General features: G+C 42.2%; 1 protein-coding gene across 1 annotated transcript; it reads left to right on the top strand.

The window, feature by feature from the left end:
- The first annotated feature begins 1173 nt into the window (after nt 1-1173).
- Nucleotides 1174-18846, top strand: LOC142791435 (uncharacterized). Its single transcript, XM_075885494.1, has 5 exons — nt 1174-1222; nt 9872-10164; nt 10959-11028; nt 17374-17455; nt 18727-18846. Exons 1-5 carry the CDS (start codon nt 1174-1176, stop codon nt 18767-18769), a joined length of 537 nt encoding a protein of 178 aa, XP_075741609.1. The 3' UTR covers nt 18770-18846.
- Nucleotides 18847-20549: the final 1703 nt, after the last annotated feature.

The raw sequence follows: 20549 nt of genomic DNA, 5'->3' as shown, positions 1-20549 counted from the left end.
TCAATAAACTCTTGTGCATTGGTTTTGCCCGACAAAGCTGATTTCTTTTTTTTCTGCTTTAAAGTTGGGTATCTTTGGGTATCTTGGTGTTTTCCGCCAGCCACACACCTTCGAAAATTGATTGTGCTTTACACTCTCGCTATCGGCATGTTCGGAAACAACAACACCACGTGTGGCAACCTTGCCCCTCCTTGTGGTCTCCGGTAGCTCATGCTAATCTTTTTTTTTTCGTTTAGGCTGTACAAGCCTCATGACTTCACTTTGTATGAAGCACCTGTTTTTTATGAGTGTAAAAAGTGTTCATTAGTGCCCCGCCACGGTGGTCTAAAGGCTGAGGTACTCGGCTGCTGACCCGCTGGTCACGGGCTCGAATACCGGCTGCGGCAGCAGCATATTCGATGGAGGCGGAAATGTTGTAGGCCCGTGTGCTCAGATTTGGGTGCACGTTAAAGAACCCCAGGTGGTCTAAATTTCCAGAGCGCTCCACTACGGCGTCTCTCATAAATCATATGGTGGTTTTTGGACGTTAAACCCCACAAATCAATCAATCATTCAAATCCACTACGGCGTCTCTCATATTAATCTGGTGGTTTGAAACGTTCAACGCCGCCTATCGATATATCAGATCAAAGTTTTCATTGGTGTATTTCTGCGTATTCATTCGCTCACACGCCTATCTTTCTGTTGCTGTTTTTTCTTGTCATATCGCGTGTTCTAACCACACACATTCATGCGTTTGCCAGTAGTTTCTGAGCGAAGTTCAGTGCTGTGACACATTATTCGTTATGCATGCTGCTGGTATTCATTAGGTACAACGGTCCACTCTTCTTTCTTGAACAAGAGAGCGTCACACTCGAATCAGCACGAGTGACATTTGTAGTATGAAACATCCCACATTTGAGCTTGCGTGGTGCCGATGATGTGCCAGCCTTGCAGTTTCTGTCCTCGCTTATCACCGTAGCAGCGATGACAGCTTTGGCAGTCGAAGAAGCATGCACTGTCATGTCTAGCACCAACTAAAAACAAAATGCAATCATCGGGAACGGTACTCTTTATGAAGTGAACATATTATAGGTTTATCATATTAGATATGGAGCAGAGCGCTTATGTTTAGCTTTGTTTTGATTTTGCTGTTGTTTTTCTTTGTTTGCTGAATCACTCAAAGTGGTTTGAATGGCCAAAACTGTTGTTGCATCCACGCTGATAAACAAGGACAACAGAGGCAAGTGACAGCTGTCATTGGCGCCGCGCATGTTCAGATGTCGCTCGTGCCTTTCCGTGCATGATGCTCTATCGTTCAGTGTTGACCACTGCACATCCTTTGTACTACAATGAAGGCTTGTCCCGACATAGAAACGTCAATCTTTAGAGTCTTACCCTCGTATTCAGAAGCATTCTTTGACTTAAACTTGACTTGAAACCACCTTCAACGCGGCGCATTTTAAACGCGTATGTGTGTTTGCGCTCTCCTGGCACCGCCTAAAGGCCACGCGTTTGAAATGCGTTTGCGCTGCAGGCATTGAAGTCGGTGACAAGTCAAGTTCAAATCAAGTGCTGATTCTGAATATGGGGGTTAGTAATACTACATGCTTGTCAGACGAAGTGATATGTGAGGTTTAACGTCCCCAAACTATCATATAGTTATGAGAGATGCCATAGTATAGAGGGCTCCGGAAATTTCGACCACCCGGGGTTCTTCAACTTGCACCCAAACCTGAGACACTGGCCTACAACATTTTAGCCTTCATCTAAAACGCAGCCGCCACAGCTGGGATTTGATCCCGCAACCGGCGGGTCAGCAGCCGTGTACCTTAGCCACTTAACCAGCGCCGTGGGACCTTGTCAAAAGAAAGAATACTGATAAGTGCTGGGGCTTAACGTCTTCATTCATCACGTCTGTTGTACAAAAGAGCCATTTCTTATTGCTGGTATGCGGTCCCAACGAAGACATGAAATGCTGTCAAAGGCAACGACAAGAACGGCAACTTTCGCAATTGGCACACTTGAACGAGCAAGCCGGTTCATATTGATAACTAAGAGTATAGCTTCATGCGCTGGCTTTAGACACGGACACTGAATAATGTTTGCTGCACAATCGATGATTTATAGCTAAGCACAGTTTGGTCTCACTGCTCAAATAATAAAGAATAATATTTAAATGCGTGGTTTGAGATCCTAAAACCACGATATGACTTTAAGGTACGCTGAAGTGAAGGGCTCCGGAAATTTCGACCACCTGGCGTTGTTTAACGTGTTGCTACAGCTAAGTGCATGAGCATTCTCGCCTCCGTAGAAAATGTGGCTGCCGCTGACGCGATGCCTTCCCGCGAATTACGGGTCCAGAGTCGAGCCCCACAGCCATCCCTAGAACACCGTGGCCGGTTGTTATAAAAGAGGAACACTTCGTATCACGAGTACTGTATAGAGAGCCAATCATTCTGCTATTCATTTTCGAACTCCCAGCTCGACCTGCTCTGCTCACCGGCTGAGTCAATGCGCCATGCACTGCCATTTCTTATTGTTCCGTAATAATGCATATTTGTGCGTATTTTTGAATGTTCGATGATACTTCCACTTAGGCTTCCTGAGTGCGTGTTTGCGAATTTTCAAGGTGCCGTAAAGGGCACGTCCAAGATTCCATACATGCAAATGCCGACATGCACACGGAAGCAAACGCTATCGGAGGTGAATCGTCATATGCCATACCATGTTGAGTGCGCCGGTTCTCGTGCGATCAGAGGTGAATCTTGATTGATTGATATGTGGGGTTTGACGTCCCAAAATCGCCATTTGATTATGAGAGATGCCGTAGTGGAAGGCTCCGGAAATTTTGACCACCTGGGGTTCTTTAACGTGCACCCAAATCTGAGCACACGGGCCTACAACATTTCCACCTCTATCGGAAATGCAGCCGCCGCAGCCGGGATTCGAGCCCGCGACCTGCGGGTCAGCAGCCGAGTACCTTAGCAACTAGATCACCGCGGCGGGGCAGAGGTGAATTTTCATTGACTTGTGAACATCTTTCGGATTAAACAGCTGAAGAGAGAACATGCAAAGATACTTACTGATTACAGCATAACAATTTATTTTAGAAGATGAAAATTTGGCAGACGCCAGGTCTTGTGAAAATCAGTTTCAAGCGAAGCTGGCAGTGAGTTGTTTTCTAGGCTCTGTTTTCCTGGCTCCAAGTCCAGGGTTGCGATGTGGTTATAGGTGTTTTTGTAAGTCTGCTAATTGTGTGCACATCATAAATATGCCAGGAACCCCGCTGGCGAAAGCGTCCAAATGTGTCATATCAGTACTTAAGTTAAAGAGCAGACACCAGCACTATAAAAACAAAGTGAAATTTGCACTTTAGAGTGCATAGGTGTGAATATAATTGCATAAATTTCGTTGGCGTATTTCTTTAGAATAAGACAAACGCTTGAATATAGCTTTCCTAATTATAGAAATGCAGATGTATTGTTCAATAGACTTCTATAAAAGCAGAACAAACAATTAAACCAGAATGAACGTTAACCCGACAAGACGCCTGTATCAAAAAAGTTCACATGTGTAGTTTATTTTTGCAATAATATTATGTACGCAGGAATGGAACCACCATCGACATTGCTCCGGCGTTATGCTTGCACATGACCATTTGATTGATTGATATGTGGGGTTTAACGTCCCAAAACCACTATATGATTATGAGAGACGCCGTAGTGTAGGGCTCCGGAAATTTCGACCACCTGGGGTTCTTTAACGTGCACCCAAATCTGAGTACACAAGCCTACAACATTTCCGCCTCCATCGGAAATGCAGCCGCCGCAGCCGGGATTCAAACCCGCGCCCTGCGGGTCAGCAGCCGAGTACCTTAGCCACTAGACCACCGCGGCGGGGCACACATGATCTTTTTTTTCCAGTGTAGTTTCAAGACCCGGTGTGGCTCCGCGGTAGTATACCTGAATGCCAAGCAGAATGCCTAAGTTCGATTGCTATTCAGATCCTGATTTTTATTCTTTACCTTCGATGGGTAAACGCTGTCAATGTCTTTTTTCTTGACACCCTCTCATTTAACTTTTCAATTTTCGTTCTCGCCATTATTGACATAAGCTCTGAAGCAACAGTGGCACACGGCCGTATACCGCGGTATGTGTAATGCATGTATATGTCCCATGTGTCCAGAAGAAAGGCCTCGATTATGTACGCGGAAGGATTTTCACGTTATTCATGCCATGACCAGACAGTCATGCTATTCAAACGCTTTTACACTCCCACGCAAAGTATAATCGATGCCAAGTGAAGGAGGCGATGGCTACATACATACATACATACATACATACATACATACATACATACATACATACATACATACATACATACATACATACATATATATATAGATACATACATACATAAATACGCGCACGCACGTGTGCACGCACACACACATACATGCACACACGCACGCACACATACATACATACATACATACATACATACATACATACATACATACATACATACATACATACACGCACGCACGCGCGCACGCGCACACACAGACACACACATACATACATACATACATACATACATACATACATACATACATACATACATACATACATACATACATACATACATACATACATACATACATACATAAAAACTCCGAAGGTGCCTTTGGTACGCCAAAAGCACTTTGGCGACCAAGATTTTGTCAAATCACATGTGGTTAGAAAAAACACTTGAAAGAAACATCAAATGTAAAACGGCCATAAAATTTATTATCGTTAGGTTGACCTGAAGTGATCACACTCGCCATTCGCGAGATCTACCATTCAGGAATGCCGGTGCTTAGCTAAGGGACAGACGTACAATGGGAGGCGGGGGGGGGTCAACAGTTCCCACGTCATGCTGTAGAAGTTTCCAGGTAGTGCTGCTCTATGAATTGTAAATACATGAAATATTGGCCTGCAAAGTTTCGCTCCCCCCCCCCATGTACGTACCAGCCTACATACTGAAATCAGTAGTCAAGCTCTATAACTTTACTTCACACAGACACAGCATTACATATAGTTGAACAATGAAGGAGCATTTTTCCCAGTCCATTACAATAAAGAAATCTGATTTTTTAATAAGTTATTTTCATTATTAGGTTTTCAGAACATTGCTCGTAGAGACATAACAAGGTTTAACTTGAACAATGAAATTAAAGCCACCGCAAAACTAACGTAATTTTATTTTTCCAGCTAAACGTTCAATGGTGGCGACAATAACCTCATCGCATATACAGTGCTCTAACACAAGACAATAACCATTCACCAAGGGAGGGGCTGGCGCAAATATGCCTACGTTGGTACTTACAGCTGCTGACATAAAGCTTATACCTCGAGCATACACGACCCTAGCGATGCTTCAAGACAGATTTAAATGCTAGTTCAGACTTACCCTGCGTCATATATTTCAACGGCCTCTCCTACGACTAATGTAATTTTTTATGAATAAACGTGAATTGATTCGTATTCTGAGGGAGTGACACGTCGCAGAAGAAAGTTCGAGAAATCTTCATTCCAAATGTGTCCAAAATACGATATCGAAAACTCAAGCTTTTGACGTCAGAGTGACATCACATCCTTTCAGTGAACTGGGAGCGTGGGACGAAGGAAGAATCACACATTACGAACGAGAATTCCATCGTTCGTTGTCTGTTTTGCACTTCAAGTTATCTGAACAAGTATGAAATACCATTTATAGCACAGTTATAGATCGTTCTATGAAACTGACATTCATATGGTAAGCTTTAGGCGGTAAATGAATCAGGGTCCGCGGGTTGCCAAGACAGTAAATAAAAAAAGAAAAGAAGAAAAGAAGAGAACCATCACCTGTGGTTTCATTGCTAATAACACAATGTAAGCATAATGAATTGTTTTTAAATAATATTAGGGTAGATATAGTAACGTATCAAAGGGCTCTTGGGTCACCTTAAAGGGGAACTCAGGTGTATTTTCGACCATGCTGAGACAATCTCGTTTTCAAAAAGTTGTGACAATCCTGCAGCAGCTGGGCGAAGGGGGGGGGTTAATTTTACTTAGACATCCGTTGACTATATAAATTAAACAATGAACGACGAGTGAAACATAAACTGAAACACGCAGCTGCTTCGTCCTCTATGGTGGCTATCAGATGACGCCACTAAATTCGTATCTGATGACGTCATGAAATCCGCCACATGCCACCACAGCTGACCAGTGTGTAAACATAGCTCACGTGCTTCCTATGGCGTGCGAAAAGCAAATCGGCGATGTCATGAGACGCGAAATAAAGCTGTGCCAGCTCGTCTAAACTTACCAGTGACAAGTTCAGCGATGAATACAGCTAGCAGAAGCATGGGCTCCTGATTTCAACCCACCAGTGTGTAGAGCCTCTGGCGTTTCCCGAATTGAATTCCTCGTTGCTCAATGAGACCCGATGTTGTCAATGACGACTAACACGATGTATTCAGCTGACAAAACTGAACTGTACTGGCGTCGTCGTCGCCTCTTAGAAGAAAACGCGCGCTGCAGTTGCCTGCTGGGCAAGGCGGGGTTTTGAAAAAGAATAGGCACTTACGTCACATACAGAAGGTGGCTCGCGTTTATAAGTGTGATTTCTAAATTGGCTACCAATTTTTGAAATTGTTTTTTTTTCTAAAACATAACTTACAGTTGAATAATTGGGAACATATCACCATGGTACGGACGAGAGCACACGTTCTAAGTTTTATTAAAATCAGTGAATATAAAAAATTGCCGGAGTTCTACTCCGGAAAAGAAATAATTTCACAATCAATTCACATTTTCGCAACCTCTGGAAAGCAATGGTAATGAAATAGCGACAATGCTCGGAGGAATGAAATGGGAGTGGAATTAAGCACATTTTGCTTAGAATGAAATGAAAATAAAAATACAATTTTTTTCCGAAAATAGAACACGTTTTCGTTTATGTACTATCTTTCAAACTTCAAATATTATCGAATCAGAGCTCTGAACCTACTAGTAAAACATTTGAAGCACGTCACAATTAAAAGCAACGCGCCTACTAGAAATCTGTTCTTATATCGACTGTATTCTTTCAAAGTTTGTCTCTATTGTTTGCGTAACCATGGTCGAGTGGTAGTATGGTGGCAGCATTCTCCACACCTTCATGTCTTGTGATTTTTTTCCCTCGGGAGCCACATCCACCTGCTGACACCCCACCCTTCACTTTGCGCTATGTCGACGTCGGCGACTCAGATGCATATTAAAAAATGAAAATAACGGATCTCTAAGTTATGTGCATTAACAGTAACGCGATTTCTTTGCTCAATGCATGTTTTTATATGCTAGTTTTCACGCCCTCTCACCTCATACCTCCCCCCCCCTCCTTTCGCAATACTACCCTCCGACACATGGGCACCTTTCCTTAAGAAATCCTGTCAGTGAAGGTCTGTAGGTCAGCGCTGGACACAATCGTACACAGTCAAATGCATGCGCTTTCCTCTGTACAGGCGGAGAGAGAGAATAAACTTTTGATATTATTGGTTTGGGAAACATGGCCATGGGGGCATCTCCCTGAGTCTCGATGCGACGATTCGCGCCGAAGAAAATCCACGTTTGCTTTGTTCTAGGGTAGACCAAGGCCAAGGTGGCGTTGCCGCAACACCTGTTTGTAATATAGAGAAGCACTACCATAATCCACTGCCACACCATGCATCTCTGCGTCTTGTGGTTCACGCTTAAGCAGCTCATGTTTGTGAAGGGAACACATATTTAGGTAGAAGTTAATTATTTTACCTGCATTCTTTTTGTAGGACCAACTGTTTAAAAAGCCATCATTAACAATTTGGGTTTTAAACACTAAATGGTGAAGTGCCCATTGGGCTCATAATAATTCGTTCAATATTTCGATAATTAAAACTAAAATAAAGCTTCTTTTTGCACGCTGTACTGCTTGCGAACATTATTGCAGCATATAAAAATCATAAAGACTCTGAACACTTTTTATTACGTAAGCCTGGTGACCAAAGAACTAGTGACAAATTGCCGAATGTGTTCGGAATACCAGGCATTTGAGATATCTATCAAAGAAGATCAGACATTCCGGAATCTCGAGCTTCGAGCTGGTCATCCCACACTCCCACTTCTCCGGGGTGGGATCATTTTATTGCTATAGTTATCGTTATCTTTTTTTCTTGCCACTTCGCTTGACGCATACCCGTTTGTACATCGCTAAACAAATATATAATCAGGTAGGAAGTACTTTACTGCACTCTTAATAGGTACTACTGTAATATCATGCTAAAAGAAGTCATTTACGCCTGAGTACAAGTTTTCTCCAAGTCTAAGGCAAGAATGCATTTTGTGCGTCTACCTTTAGTTAGCCGAACCCAAAGATTGGCGTGGTATAAAAGTGGAAACAAACTCACAATCTGGAAAAGAGGAACTGAGGCTTAAGTTAGTGTACAAACAAATGCATTATCGCAACAGACACTGAAGGAAGAAACAAATTATTTCCGCACATTGATACCCCCCACGAAAGGGGCGAATACTCTACGCACAGCATGTACTTTAATTCACGAGCAGTTCAGTAGCTAACACATGTAAGTAACCTTTCCGTCAAGGAAGACATTGAATAGCTGCGCGCGAGCGAATAACCAAAGTTCTCATCATCCATTAATTATTGCGAGGCGCGCTTGACAATGAAACTGCTGGCGAGCAGTGCGGCTCAGTATTCCGTATACGGTGGAAAGGCACAAGGTGTCTGAGTAGTACATGGTGCACTTTTGCAAGGTGTCTGCACTTTGCAAGGTGTGCACTTTTGCAAGGTGTTTGCAAGGTGGAAAGGCACAAGGTGTCTGAGTAGTACACCATGGTGTACATGGTGCATTGACACCAGAGGATCTAGAGGGTTTCATACCCTAATAAATAAATTTTAGTGAGTCTTAGTTTTGTCTATATTCATGACCGCTCCATACGCGTAACAAAATAGGTTAGACTCTTTGACCGCTAGTTTTGTCAGCATTATTATCAGCTATGCCGTCATTTTAGCATTAACACATTTAAGGTTAAACAATATTAAAACATCACATTTGTTCAAACAAGCTCACGATTCAAATACCATACGTAGCGGGAGAATAGCTCGTATGAAATTTAATAAGGTGGTTTTGCTGCACGAGATAACCAACCAAGCTACAACACCTCAACCTTGATAACGCGTTCTGAATGCTTCTGCAGTACATAATGCATCTCGTGACACCAGCCTCATGGGAGCGTTCATTCTTAGCTCAATAGAACTATCAAAATGCAATTCCTACATTGAGGAATCACAGGAATGAAATTTAACTGCACGGCCATTCCTAGAATGTGAATGGACTTGATATTTTCTATTTCGAGGAATTAGGAGGAATGGAATTGCTGCAAGTCTCAATGTCTCGAAATGGAATTGGAATGGAATAGGTGCCCATGCCGCAACACTGATGTGCGATGTCAGAGCACTTGAAAAAAACAACAGAAGTTCAAATGATTCTGAGCCCTCCTTTACAGCGTCTCTCATAATCATATCGTAGTTTTGGGACGTGAAACCCCAGATGTTATGATTATTAGGTAGTCTGTAAAACTTAGTACAACCACAAAAGCGTGGACTACATGGGTGTTCATCAGCCCTGCTGCCTTTTTAGCATTGCACCTCCAGAGCAAGATGCAATTTTTTGCTTTTACAGCATCATTGACGCACTACAATGCTGTTCTTTCAGATTACTCGAGTCAGATCATTTATGAGCTCTCGTCGTCATCGTTCATGTTCTGTCTGCTGTGTTTCTTGCGCTGAAGTGCACCAGAATAAGACGGCTTGTCTCTCTTTCTATTAGTACTCGCAGTCTGCGCCCAGCCGTACGACGGGGGCATCATCCGTGCACCCGGAGACTTTTACGACGATCGCCCTGGTGGACTGACTCGTGGAGGCGGTCTCGAAAGGGAGTTCGCCAGTGGCCTCGAAAGGGAGTCAGTTGGTGGCTATGGAGGCGGATATCGGAACCGGGGCCCTCAAAGGTTTCCAGCGTCCGCATCTGAAAGCTATCCCGGTAGAAGGCCGGGAAGGCTGCCAAATCGGGACGTCTACCCCGGAGGCTTGCCAGGAGGAACCAGCCCGACACTTTGTGGAGTGAGTAATAATCTGCTCAAAAGTGTTAATACATGAACACGACAGAGCAAGAGCTGCAGTGCAGTTAAGGAGAGCGTGTTGGTGAAACAGACAAGATATGACAATGTTACGAGGTGACGTGTACGCTGCTACGAGGGGTGTTGGTGAATCCCCCAAAGTTTTTATACACAGAAATACCGGAAAAAGTGTAACAGAGAACAAACACCGTTGTAGCGCAACTACTAGAGCTTCGGACTTGTTATCTGATGGTTGCAGGCATACCAAGCTTGGCCAAAAGGAGTATTATCATCTATTTCAATTTTCTGCGCATTAATCACCTATTTCCTACACAACTGTTTCAAAACTACAAATATTATGTCGTATACCATCGTAGCTTCGTTGTCAAACTGTTTTGCTGGAATATGTACAGAATGAAGCCTTGATCAGTTCTCTTTTCTTTCCAGAGTGGCCGGTACCATTTGGGTATATTGCGGCACTACCAGTGTTCGAATGCACGTTAGTTAGTTTGAACGCTTCGAGAAATACGGTCGCATGCTATGTCTATTGTGCACTTCCGAGCTGACACCAATTCTTTTTTGCTTACTATTAGAGTCTACCAAATCAAGAAATAAATGAACGAAAGATGTAATTTACTCAAGGAGGCCTTTGTTAGTTTTTAACTGAGTGTAATTTCCCTACAACAATATTTTTAGTGTCTGTGCCAAATTAACTTGCCAGGAACGTTGGTATAAAAAAATTGGCGTGTGCGTTAAGCGCCTGGATTTGTTTATTTATTTATTTATTGCACCTTCAAGGTTTTCAAGCATTGCAATGGAAAGGGCACCTACAGATATACTATCGACTGCCCCTCACATAGAAGGAACTGTAAGTAAAAATATGTGGAATGTACAAATCACGTGAAATTGTGAATGTGATTAGGTACACGTGATCACTGTATACAGGCTCATGTGCATCTTCTATTGAATACTCTCACTTTTAATGAAGCTTCATCTTTTTTATCAGAAGCATCACGGTACAAAAATAAATTGAATGATTAGGTTATTGCACACTGGTGCCAGAGAGGCATAGGTACCTGAGACTACATACGAGAAAAAAACTCACAGTTTAGAAGAAACGAATGCGACAACACTTAATTGGAATGCGACCCGAAGAGTGACACGCTGCTCGAAACTTGCAGTGTGCTGCTTAAGCACAAAGAATGCACGAAACGAACACACACAAAACAACAGCCAACTAAGAATTGTTGGAATTTGATATTCACAGCGTGCTCATTAAACACAGAAAAGAACGCTTGAAGAGAGCACACCAGTACACACAGTATGAGCGCTAACTAACGACTGTAACAGCTGTTACTTCATGCCTGAGAAGCACGCTTCAAGTGTAGACCATGCACAACCAAATAGTACATACTTTGGCTGTTCAACCTTGCAGCTCAGTCTATTTCCCAAACGCAGCCACTGGTAAGCGTGTGATGTTCCCTTTGTGGGGCTAATAGTTTCAACGAAAAATTCAAGGACGACAGGTTTGTACGAGCAGCTGTAGACTCGTTATGTCCTATACGAAAAAAGACTGGCACTCTGCTTTGTCAAACTGTGTGTGTGTGTGTGTGTGTGTGTGTGTTTAGCTGCATAAAATATCATGCCGGTGATTTTAAGCTGGTTAAATCTTTGCCTTTCCTCTAGCTCTTGTTTTCTTTTCTTGAGTTGAAGCACAATACGTGCAAACCATGCCCCACTGACGAGATACGCGTGCCAACAGAGGCGACGTCACCATTTAGGGCAAAGTACAGGTCAGGAACGTGTAGTCCACTCCCCCCCCCCCCCCTCAGACACCACTTGGGTTGTGTCATAAAGAAAACAAGTTCCGCTGTGAATGCAAATATGTAGATTAATCGATGATGTCCTTCTAACAACGGCTAGCTATTGGAGCCCACCTTTCCGGCGATAAACGTGGAGACTAGGCAATCCTTTGAATTGCTATGAGGGGCCTTTAGCACACTCAGGAATGAATATCAGGGGTACTCAGTTGTCATTCTCGTTAAAAACGATGCTTTATAGAACCCTTAACTTTGAACATGACGTGAAAAGTTTGACGAAGTGACGCAATAGGGTAGAATCAGCGTGGCCCGTCATATGACTAGGCGGGATGCCATCATGCTCTCGTTCGCCCGTTCCGGGTGGTGATTGTTAAAGGGACACTAAAGTCAAATAACAATTTACGTAAGAGTAAAAGCTGAATGTGGAAGCTTAAATCAACAACAGTGCCCTACTTACCGAAACATTGAGTTAAATGCACAAAAACACAAGCACCGCCGTAGGACATTTTCAAAATTATCCCAATGACAACGGATGGACCGCCTACAATTAATCACTAGTAATCAACCTAACTGCACTAAATGCGTAGTGTGCGGTCTTCTGGGTGTACTTGTAGAGTGCCGCATACGTAATGGACAGTCCTGAAGCGTGTAGCTATTATGATTATGCCGCTTTTAACGAAACAGTCGCATGTGATTTTAAACCGTTTAAAATCCTACACCTAAACACGCGTAGTATTAGAAATAAAAAGCAACAACTTAGTGACTTGTATGCCTAGATCCCCCACAGCTTTGATGTTCTGATGTACATAGAAACCTGGCTAATGGAAACGAAACAACCGCCACATTTCCACGGTTACTCATATAATGGTTTCATGCGGTCAAGCGGTAGAGGTGGTGGCATAGCAATTTATTTTAAAACGTCATTAAGGCATGCAATTATTTCTGAGTGTTCAGTAATAAACAGCAGCGTTGAATGTGTGTCGGTTCGTTTACAGAAATTAATAGTTGTAGTAATATATCGACCACCCATGGGCAACGAAATAGCTTTTTTGAGTATTTGGAGCATATGCTTTCTTTTCTATGTCGATTTTCGATGCCTTTTGTAATAATGGGGGAAGTCAACATAGATATGTTATCGAGTAACACTGCGGCTAAAAAGTTTATTGAAATCATACACTCCTTTGCATGCACCAATCTTATTACAGAAGCCACAAGATTAACAGAAAAAAAAGTGCAACTTCACTCGACATATGTGTTACAAACATTCAATCCCGAGTCTGTTTTTCTGGACTGCTAACGGCTGACGTAAGCGACCATTTACCAATTTTTTGCTTACTGCCAAATATGCAAGTAAACGCGAAACCACAGTGGAAGTCTTATCTCACAGCATTAGTGCTGCAGGCTTCGAACTGTTTCGCTCACATATTCAATGAGTCGATTGGACATGCGTGTTGGAGAAAAGAAATCCGAATGCAGCCTACGAGGCGTTTTTGGAAAAACTTAGACCATGTTATAATCAAACATTTCCAATGACCTTGCGAAAACCAAAACCCAAACGTGCAAGGAAGCCGTGTATTGATGAAAAGCTATTGCAAATGATTAAAATAAAAAATAAAATGTACAACAGATTTGCTCGTTCACGGAACCTGGAGGCGTTGTCAGTGTTTAAAAAAATACCGAAATGGGCTGAACACTAACTCAAAGCGTGCGAGAGAAACATACTATGAAAAGTTATTTACGAAAATAAAAAATGACCTTAGGAAGGTGTGGGACGAGGTTAGGAATCTAATGTCAGAGAAAACAGAGCCACCACCGCTATGTTTTCATACTAATGCAGGTATCTTATCTGATAGTGACGCAGCGAATAAGATAAATGATTACTTTTTCACCAGTGCAGAATACAAAAACCTGTGTTACATTAAAAGAGTGTGGGCTTATAAACTTCGTGTCACTATCCCCAGTGACATCAGAGGAAGTAATACAATTAATAAACGAGATTAAAAATAACGTAGCCACTGCCTTTGATGAGATCAAGGCTACTCCGCTAAAATACGTAGCTGATATCGTAGCTCCATTGATTGTTTATATAATAAATAGAATGTTCCAAACTGGCATTTTCCTAGACAGCCAAAAATAGCAAGAGTATGCCCAGTCTTCAATGGTGGTTATAAACGGCTTTTCAAAACTACAGGCGAATATCCGTTCTTCCTGTTTTATCTAAGGTATTTGAGAATGCAATAAACGTACGCTTGTACGTATTCTTTGACAAGTATAATGTGATCAGTGAGGCTCAGTATGGTTTTCAAAAAAATAAATCTTGGGAAGCAGCTTTGCTTAATATTAAACATGAACTGATCACAAACATCGAACATAGACTGTACTCACTAGGTTTGTTCATAGGCTTTAGAAAGGCGTTTGATTCGGTATGTCATGAAGTACTAACGGCTAAACTTAGCAAGTATGGTGTTCGTGGTGTGGTTCTTGAGTTAATGAAAGACTATCTAACAAACCGCCATCAATCTGTTCGCATAAACAAAAGGGCATCCACTTACTTAAACATAACAAGAGGAGTACCACAAGGGTCAATTCTTCGTCCTCTATAGTTCATAATTTATATAAACGACCTGTGTGATATCCCATGTTCTCCCAAGGTAATTATATATGTAGGTGACTCTAACATATTCTTTAGCGGCACATCCATTCTAGAGCTTGAACACCAGGTTAATAACTACCTACGAAAGTTGTCCGCGTGTCTTAGTTTGAATAAACTGCAACTAAATGTTAGTAAAACGAAATACATTGTCTTTGCCTTACCTAATAAGCCGCGTAACTATAGTTCAACTGTTTTATTTGAGGGCAAAGAGATAGAGCAAGTCACCAGCCACAAGTTGCTAGGTGTATGGTTTTCTGAAAGCTTGACATGGAACACACATAGAGAAAAACTAACGGTAGAACTCAGTAAAACCGTTGGATGTTTATATAAGCTCAGCCCAGTCTTACCAAAAAGGTTACAAATAGAATTATAATATGCCCTTTTATACTCTAAAATGACACACGGTATCTTGGTAGGGGGTACTACTACACAAACAAACTATCAAAAATTACTAGATCTTCAAAAAAGAGTTTTGCGGGCATTCGAGCAATACCATGGTATTATCAGGGACTTGAAAACCAAACCACTCTTTGAAAAATACGCATTACTAACAGTAACAAAACTGTATCATTTCAAACTTCTGCAGTGGATTAAACAAAAAAAGCCACAGTGTTTTCAGAACCCGCCTGACAACACTCATTATATTATGCGTCAGCAACGCCGGAAAATCCCAGCAATAAGGACAAGTAATGGCAAGCAACACGTTCAGTATCAAATACCCACAATGTTAAATCGTTTACACGGTCTTATAGATTTCAATTCCGTACCTTCGAACACCATTATCAAGTCCATCCTAATGAACCATGATATTGAGTATGCTTATTAAAGTTTCTGCACTTGATTTGTTACATCCTATCTATCAATTTGAGTTATGTGTTGTAGTTTCTTTTCTTATGCTTTTTTACATTCTGTATTGATGAAGTTTCTTCTCAGATGACGCTTTTGTGATGAAGTGATTTTCTAATGTTTACCCTGATATTGTGTAACAAGACCATGCTAAATTTTGTTGTGTTATATATTTATTTCTGAAAACATGTGCGACAGATTGAGTGGCCTGCGTGCCAAACTGTATTTAGGAGCAGAGGCCCCATGTCAGGCTATATAGCCTTTAGCCTCTGCTCCAGATCCTGTAAGAATTTCAGGACAAATAAACTTCGATTCAATTCAATTCAAAAAAATAAAGAACCTTCAGTGCACCAAGAGACGCAATAAAATGCTGCTTGTTCGTTTCTGTTTGATTCATGGAAAAAAGAACCGCCGCGGCGGGACGTTATCATGGAAAACAGCGCGAGTAGTTCAAAAATTCAGCTTTCCCGTGATTACACGGGACATGTGATGCTATCTATCAGGGCGCAGTTGAAACAAAAAAAAATTGCCCGCAGCTTCCCTCGGGGCAACACTGAGGAGGATGCGGAGCATATAATTGGTTAACGGGGTGTTAAAGTGCGACTTACTTGGGTCGATGGCTAAATTGGTTAACGTGGTTGTGAAATGGGGTGTTAAATTGCGACTTACTTGGGTCGATGGCTAAATTGGTTAACTTGGTTGTAGGAGGGGATGTTAAATGAGTGAACACGTACACACGTATGCGAAAGGGCGGCGCTGGTCGAAGGGACGTCGATCATTGTGTTTGTGGATTCGTTGGAATTCATTTCACCGCGACCTTGGACGTCGACGCGCCGTACAAACCAACCGACGAGCGACAACTGAGCGAGCGAGCGCCGACCTTGAGTATATATACAGCGCGACGGCGCATGCACTGTCAGCTGTTGAATGTTCTCGAAGCGCGACGGCGCATGCGCGTCCACTGGAGAATCAGGAGAATTGTAGAATGTTCTCGAAGGGGAGAAGTGCGCGCGGCACAGATGGTGGGTAACGGTGCATGCGCGCGTCAGCTGTCGAATGTTCGAGAAGGGGGAGAAGCGCAACGGCGCATGCGCGCGCGTCAGCTGCCGATGTTCTCGAAGCGCGACGGCGCATGCGCGCGCGTCAGCTGCCGATGTTCTCGAAGCGTGACGGTGCATGCGCGCTACATTATACAGCTAGCGAATGTTCGTGAAGAGGAGAAGCGCACGCGGTGTGTAGAGGAAGAAGGGTGCACAGATGGTGGAGGAGTGAAGCGCGCGCGGTGTGTAGAGGAGGAAGGGATGCACAGATGGTGGAAGAAGGAGGAGGAAGCTTGCGGACGGCGCCGCACTACAAGCCTCGAGTGTTAGATGCTCCGCATCTAAAACGCCTCTAATTTCGAAGCCAATGGCGGGAAATCGATCAATGGTCGTTGTTCCTGCTGTGGCTGCCGCTGCGTTCGGACTGCTACTACTAGCGCAGTAAAGCCGGGTGACGCTGTGCACGGCAATAGTGACGCCTGACAGTCCGGTTGGTCCGCTTCTAGAGGCGGGTAATTAGAGGTGCGCTAACCCGATCCGGACCACTAAAACGTGATGTTATTTCAGAACAGGCCCTTCCTAGGCACAAAAGTAACACTATGAGGTTTCTAGACCGCAATATTAACAATCAACGTCAACTTAATAGTTGCCTTCAGTGTCCCTTTAAGAACGAGGACACGTGGTCGTACATCAGGAACACGTTTACTCGATCAAGGCTTGCTCCGCATTCCCTATACTTCATTCCTCGCTTTCTCTAAGTCTCTCGTCTACCCCTACTCACTGCCCCACTTCTTTTTTTTTCATAAGTGATAATGATAGATAAATTGTGTATCTATATTTACGTTGCTTTTCAGGGTCGCATATGCCCCGTCGGAAGCCGGTGTGTGTCGCTACGGAGCAGTTGTGTGAGGAAACCATGCCATCCTACCAAGATATGTGAGTGGATACGACGTTGTTAATAATTGATGCATTGGCGAAACAAACGATGTGCTGGAAACAACTAAGTAGTAGATAAGAAATTCTACAATATTTGTTGACCAAAGAAATTATTTGTTCTAGCTTGCAAAAGTAAACGTTAAGTTATGCATTGATTTTCATTTAATTAAAATAGAATACAATGATTAGGTCTTTTAGGGGGGGGGAGGAAGCATGCTTTATCGAGCAAATGGAAGCATTAAAGAGTATGAAAATTTTGTGTTCAGAACATGGTAACAATGGTTAACATTCGCAATTATCACTTCCTTCCGCATTTCCCTGTTGATCGCTGTCCGGAACTATCAATCAGTAATTAATTCCACTGATGCTTTCCATTAGGGCTTTAATGTTCTTTTACTTTCCCAAATGGTTTAGACGTGTTAAACTGTTACATAAGTTAAGCGAGTTTTTGTCGACCACACCTCAAAAGAAAGATATCGACGTAGTGGTAGAAAACACTCCTGATAATATCACATAGAAAGGGCCCTATATGCCCTCGTGATTGCTAAATGTCGTTAGTGCCAACTGCCGGAAGAGGTCGTTCAGATAACAGCAGCAAACGCTACATATTAGCAGTGAGTACAAGTTTTTTTGTAGCTATTGACTTTATTTTGCTTCATTTATGCAAAAGTGTTACTCTAGGAAATCTCTTTTCCGTAAATTATGAACAATACCTTTTTTAATATCGATGTCGTCGATTTCACGGTTCAATGTAGCCTGCTCGTAACCGCCCAGTGAGCGCTAGCCACTTTGTCAATGTTTCTCGTGGGTGCCCTTCTTTCCCGCAATATCTTATCAGAGTTGCGTACCTCAAGGGCGTTTCTATAATAAGGGAGTTTATCTGCTACTTAGACAAAATGCTCCTTTCATTTGTTTTGCATTTACACTTTCCCTATAGTTAACAAATGGTTTACTTTGAAAATGACTCTGCACCTAGTGGTAATTAAAAAAAACCACAATTTTTCGCAACTTATAAACTTCGACCTTAAGCTGATCTCAACGTTGCAATACGCCATGACGCAGTTAAAAAATTCATTATAGAAGGTGGGAACACCAAGCTTCATACAACTCTTCGGCGCTGAGCAGAAGATCATTATTTTTACAAAACAAAAGAACTGAGTCCCATGTTCAGCATTGATGTGCAATTGTTTCTTGAAATTCGCATATTGAGCGTGGTACCAGAACGTTGTAGCACGACCCGTGTAAAACATTTATGGCGATTTGTTTTGCAGGTGTTTCCTAGGTCACATACGATTCAACGGGCCAGACAAATAACAGCCACATCTCCAGAAAAAATATGAAGAAAGTTATGTCTCACCTTAATTAACCGGAAATAAACTAGTATAATACAATGCAGCATACACTGTCACTCTATGACAAGTGAATCAGCTCTGAACTGATGCTGGTGAACTAGTAACAGGTTTGTGTTTTTGACTTCTCAATCTTTATTCTAAGAATATAGAGCTTATAGTGGCTTGATTGGGAGTGTCGCTCTATTATTTGATGGGTGAGTGCAGTATTGTTCCGCTAAGAAATCCATGTCTGCTCTACACAACGACGTTGTTCCCAAGCACTGAAGGAAATAATATACATAGAGAGGGCTGAACGCATATCTTCAATGTGCCAGCGCATTACTGCTTTGATTATGTGACATGAATGCAATTGCAGAGCGCAGATGAAAAGAGCGAGTGTCTAAGAAAATCAGTGCCACAAAAAGAGACGCCCCACCATTCATACGGGATCGCTATTTATTACACGGCATAAGCTGCCACTGTTTGCTGTTGACGTGTGATAGACTGAAAGTAGCGCTTTATAGCTTCACAGGCACGACCACTGTCAGCATCATTAATAATATAATCGGAGTATTTTACGTGCCGAAACCATGATATGTTTACGAAAAACCACGTGTTGAATGTTTCATGTAATTTTGAACATCTAGTGTTTTTCTATATTGTTGATATTGTTGATATTGTTGATATTGTATAGAACACAGACCTCTAATATGCAACCACCGCAACCGGGATTGAACCTGCGACCTTTAGGTCAGCTGCCGAAAACTTTAACCACTGCAGCACCACGGCTGACTCTGCAACATTACTGAATGAGGTGAAGATCTTTGTGTGAAATTGCAGTTACTTATACAAATAACCAGTAACTTTCACCTGCACTCACGTTTACAGGCACTGTACAGCCTTTTAAAGCGGCTGATAATATTCTTTTACAGGCTGGAAGATTTTTGTTTTTTCTTAGAAATAAGCGCAACATATTCGAACAATTGGGTGTTCGATTTCACAAATACAAAGTTATGGCACCACGTAATCGTTAAAGTAATGACACTGTGAACGCCGCAATACGCTTAATGAGGAATAATATGCATGCATTTTAGGAGTTAAACGAACAAAAATTCTTGTCATGCCGCTATTACTCCCACCACCCTTCACTATATCAAGGACACGTATTTCACCTAGCAAGCAGGACAAACATGGATTGCACAACGCGTACAGACATGACACTCGAAATTGAAGGTAATGATGAACGTCTCAATTTGAGCTTTCGACTGAAACGCTTTGTCACCTCTTTTAATTATAGTAATTGACAAATACATTATAAAGGCGCGAGGTTTTTTTTTTCGTTTACAAGCTGAGCGCAGTGTGTGCAGGACGGAATGACGTTCTGGTAATCTTTCCCATTGATTTATCTATAGCACAATAAGCTATTTAACGAATCAGCCAATCATGTTTTTTCATTTCTTCAATGCAAACAGCCTAGACTCAACGCGACAGCATTTAAAACATGATGCTAAATTCAGCAAAAAATATATGAAATCAAAAAGCCTATTCAAAACTTCAGGATTTACTGATATGGACTGGTCATCGTCATGAAAGCTGAGAGTATAATAACGTTGTTTAGCCTATATTGTCGAATTTCTTGCGGGTGAAAGATTGTGTTTGAACAACAAATGAAACCCTTTTACTGAAGGAAGATGCGTTGGGTTGCACTGGTTGCTACTGACAGTTTTCTACGTTATCTTGCAAAAGAACACAGAAATTTACAA

Source organism: Rhipicephalus microplus, unplaced genomic scaffold (genome assembly GCF_043290135.1).
Source record: "Rhipicephalus microplus isolate Deutch F79 unplaced genomic scaffold, USDA_Rmic scaffold_166, whole genome shotgun sequence".
Lineage (NCBI taxonomy): Eukaryota > Metazoa > Arthropoda > Arachnida > Ixodida > Ixodidae > Rhipicephalus > Rhipicephalus microplus.
The sequence above is the reverse complement of the archived record's forward strand: the minus strand, read 5'-3'. Positions and strand labels throughout refer to the sequence as shown.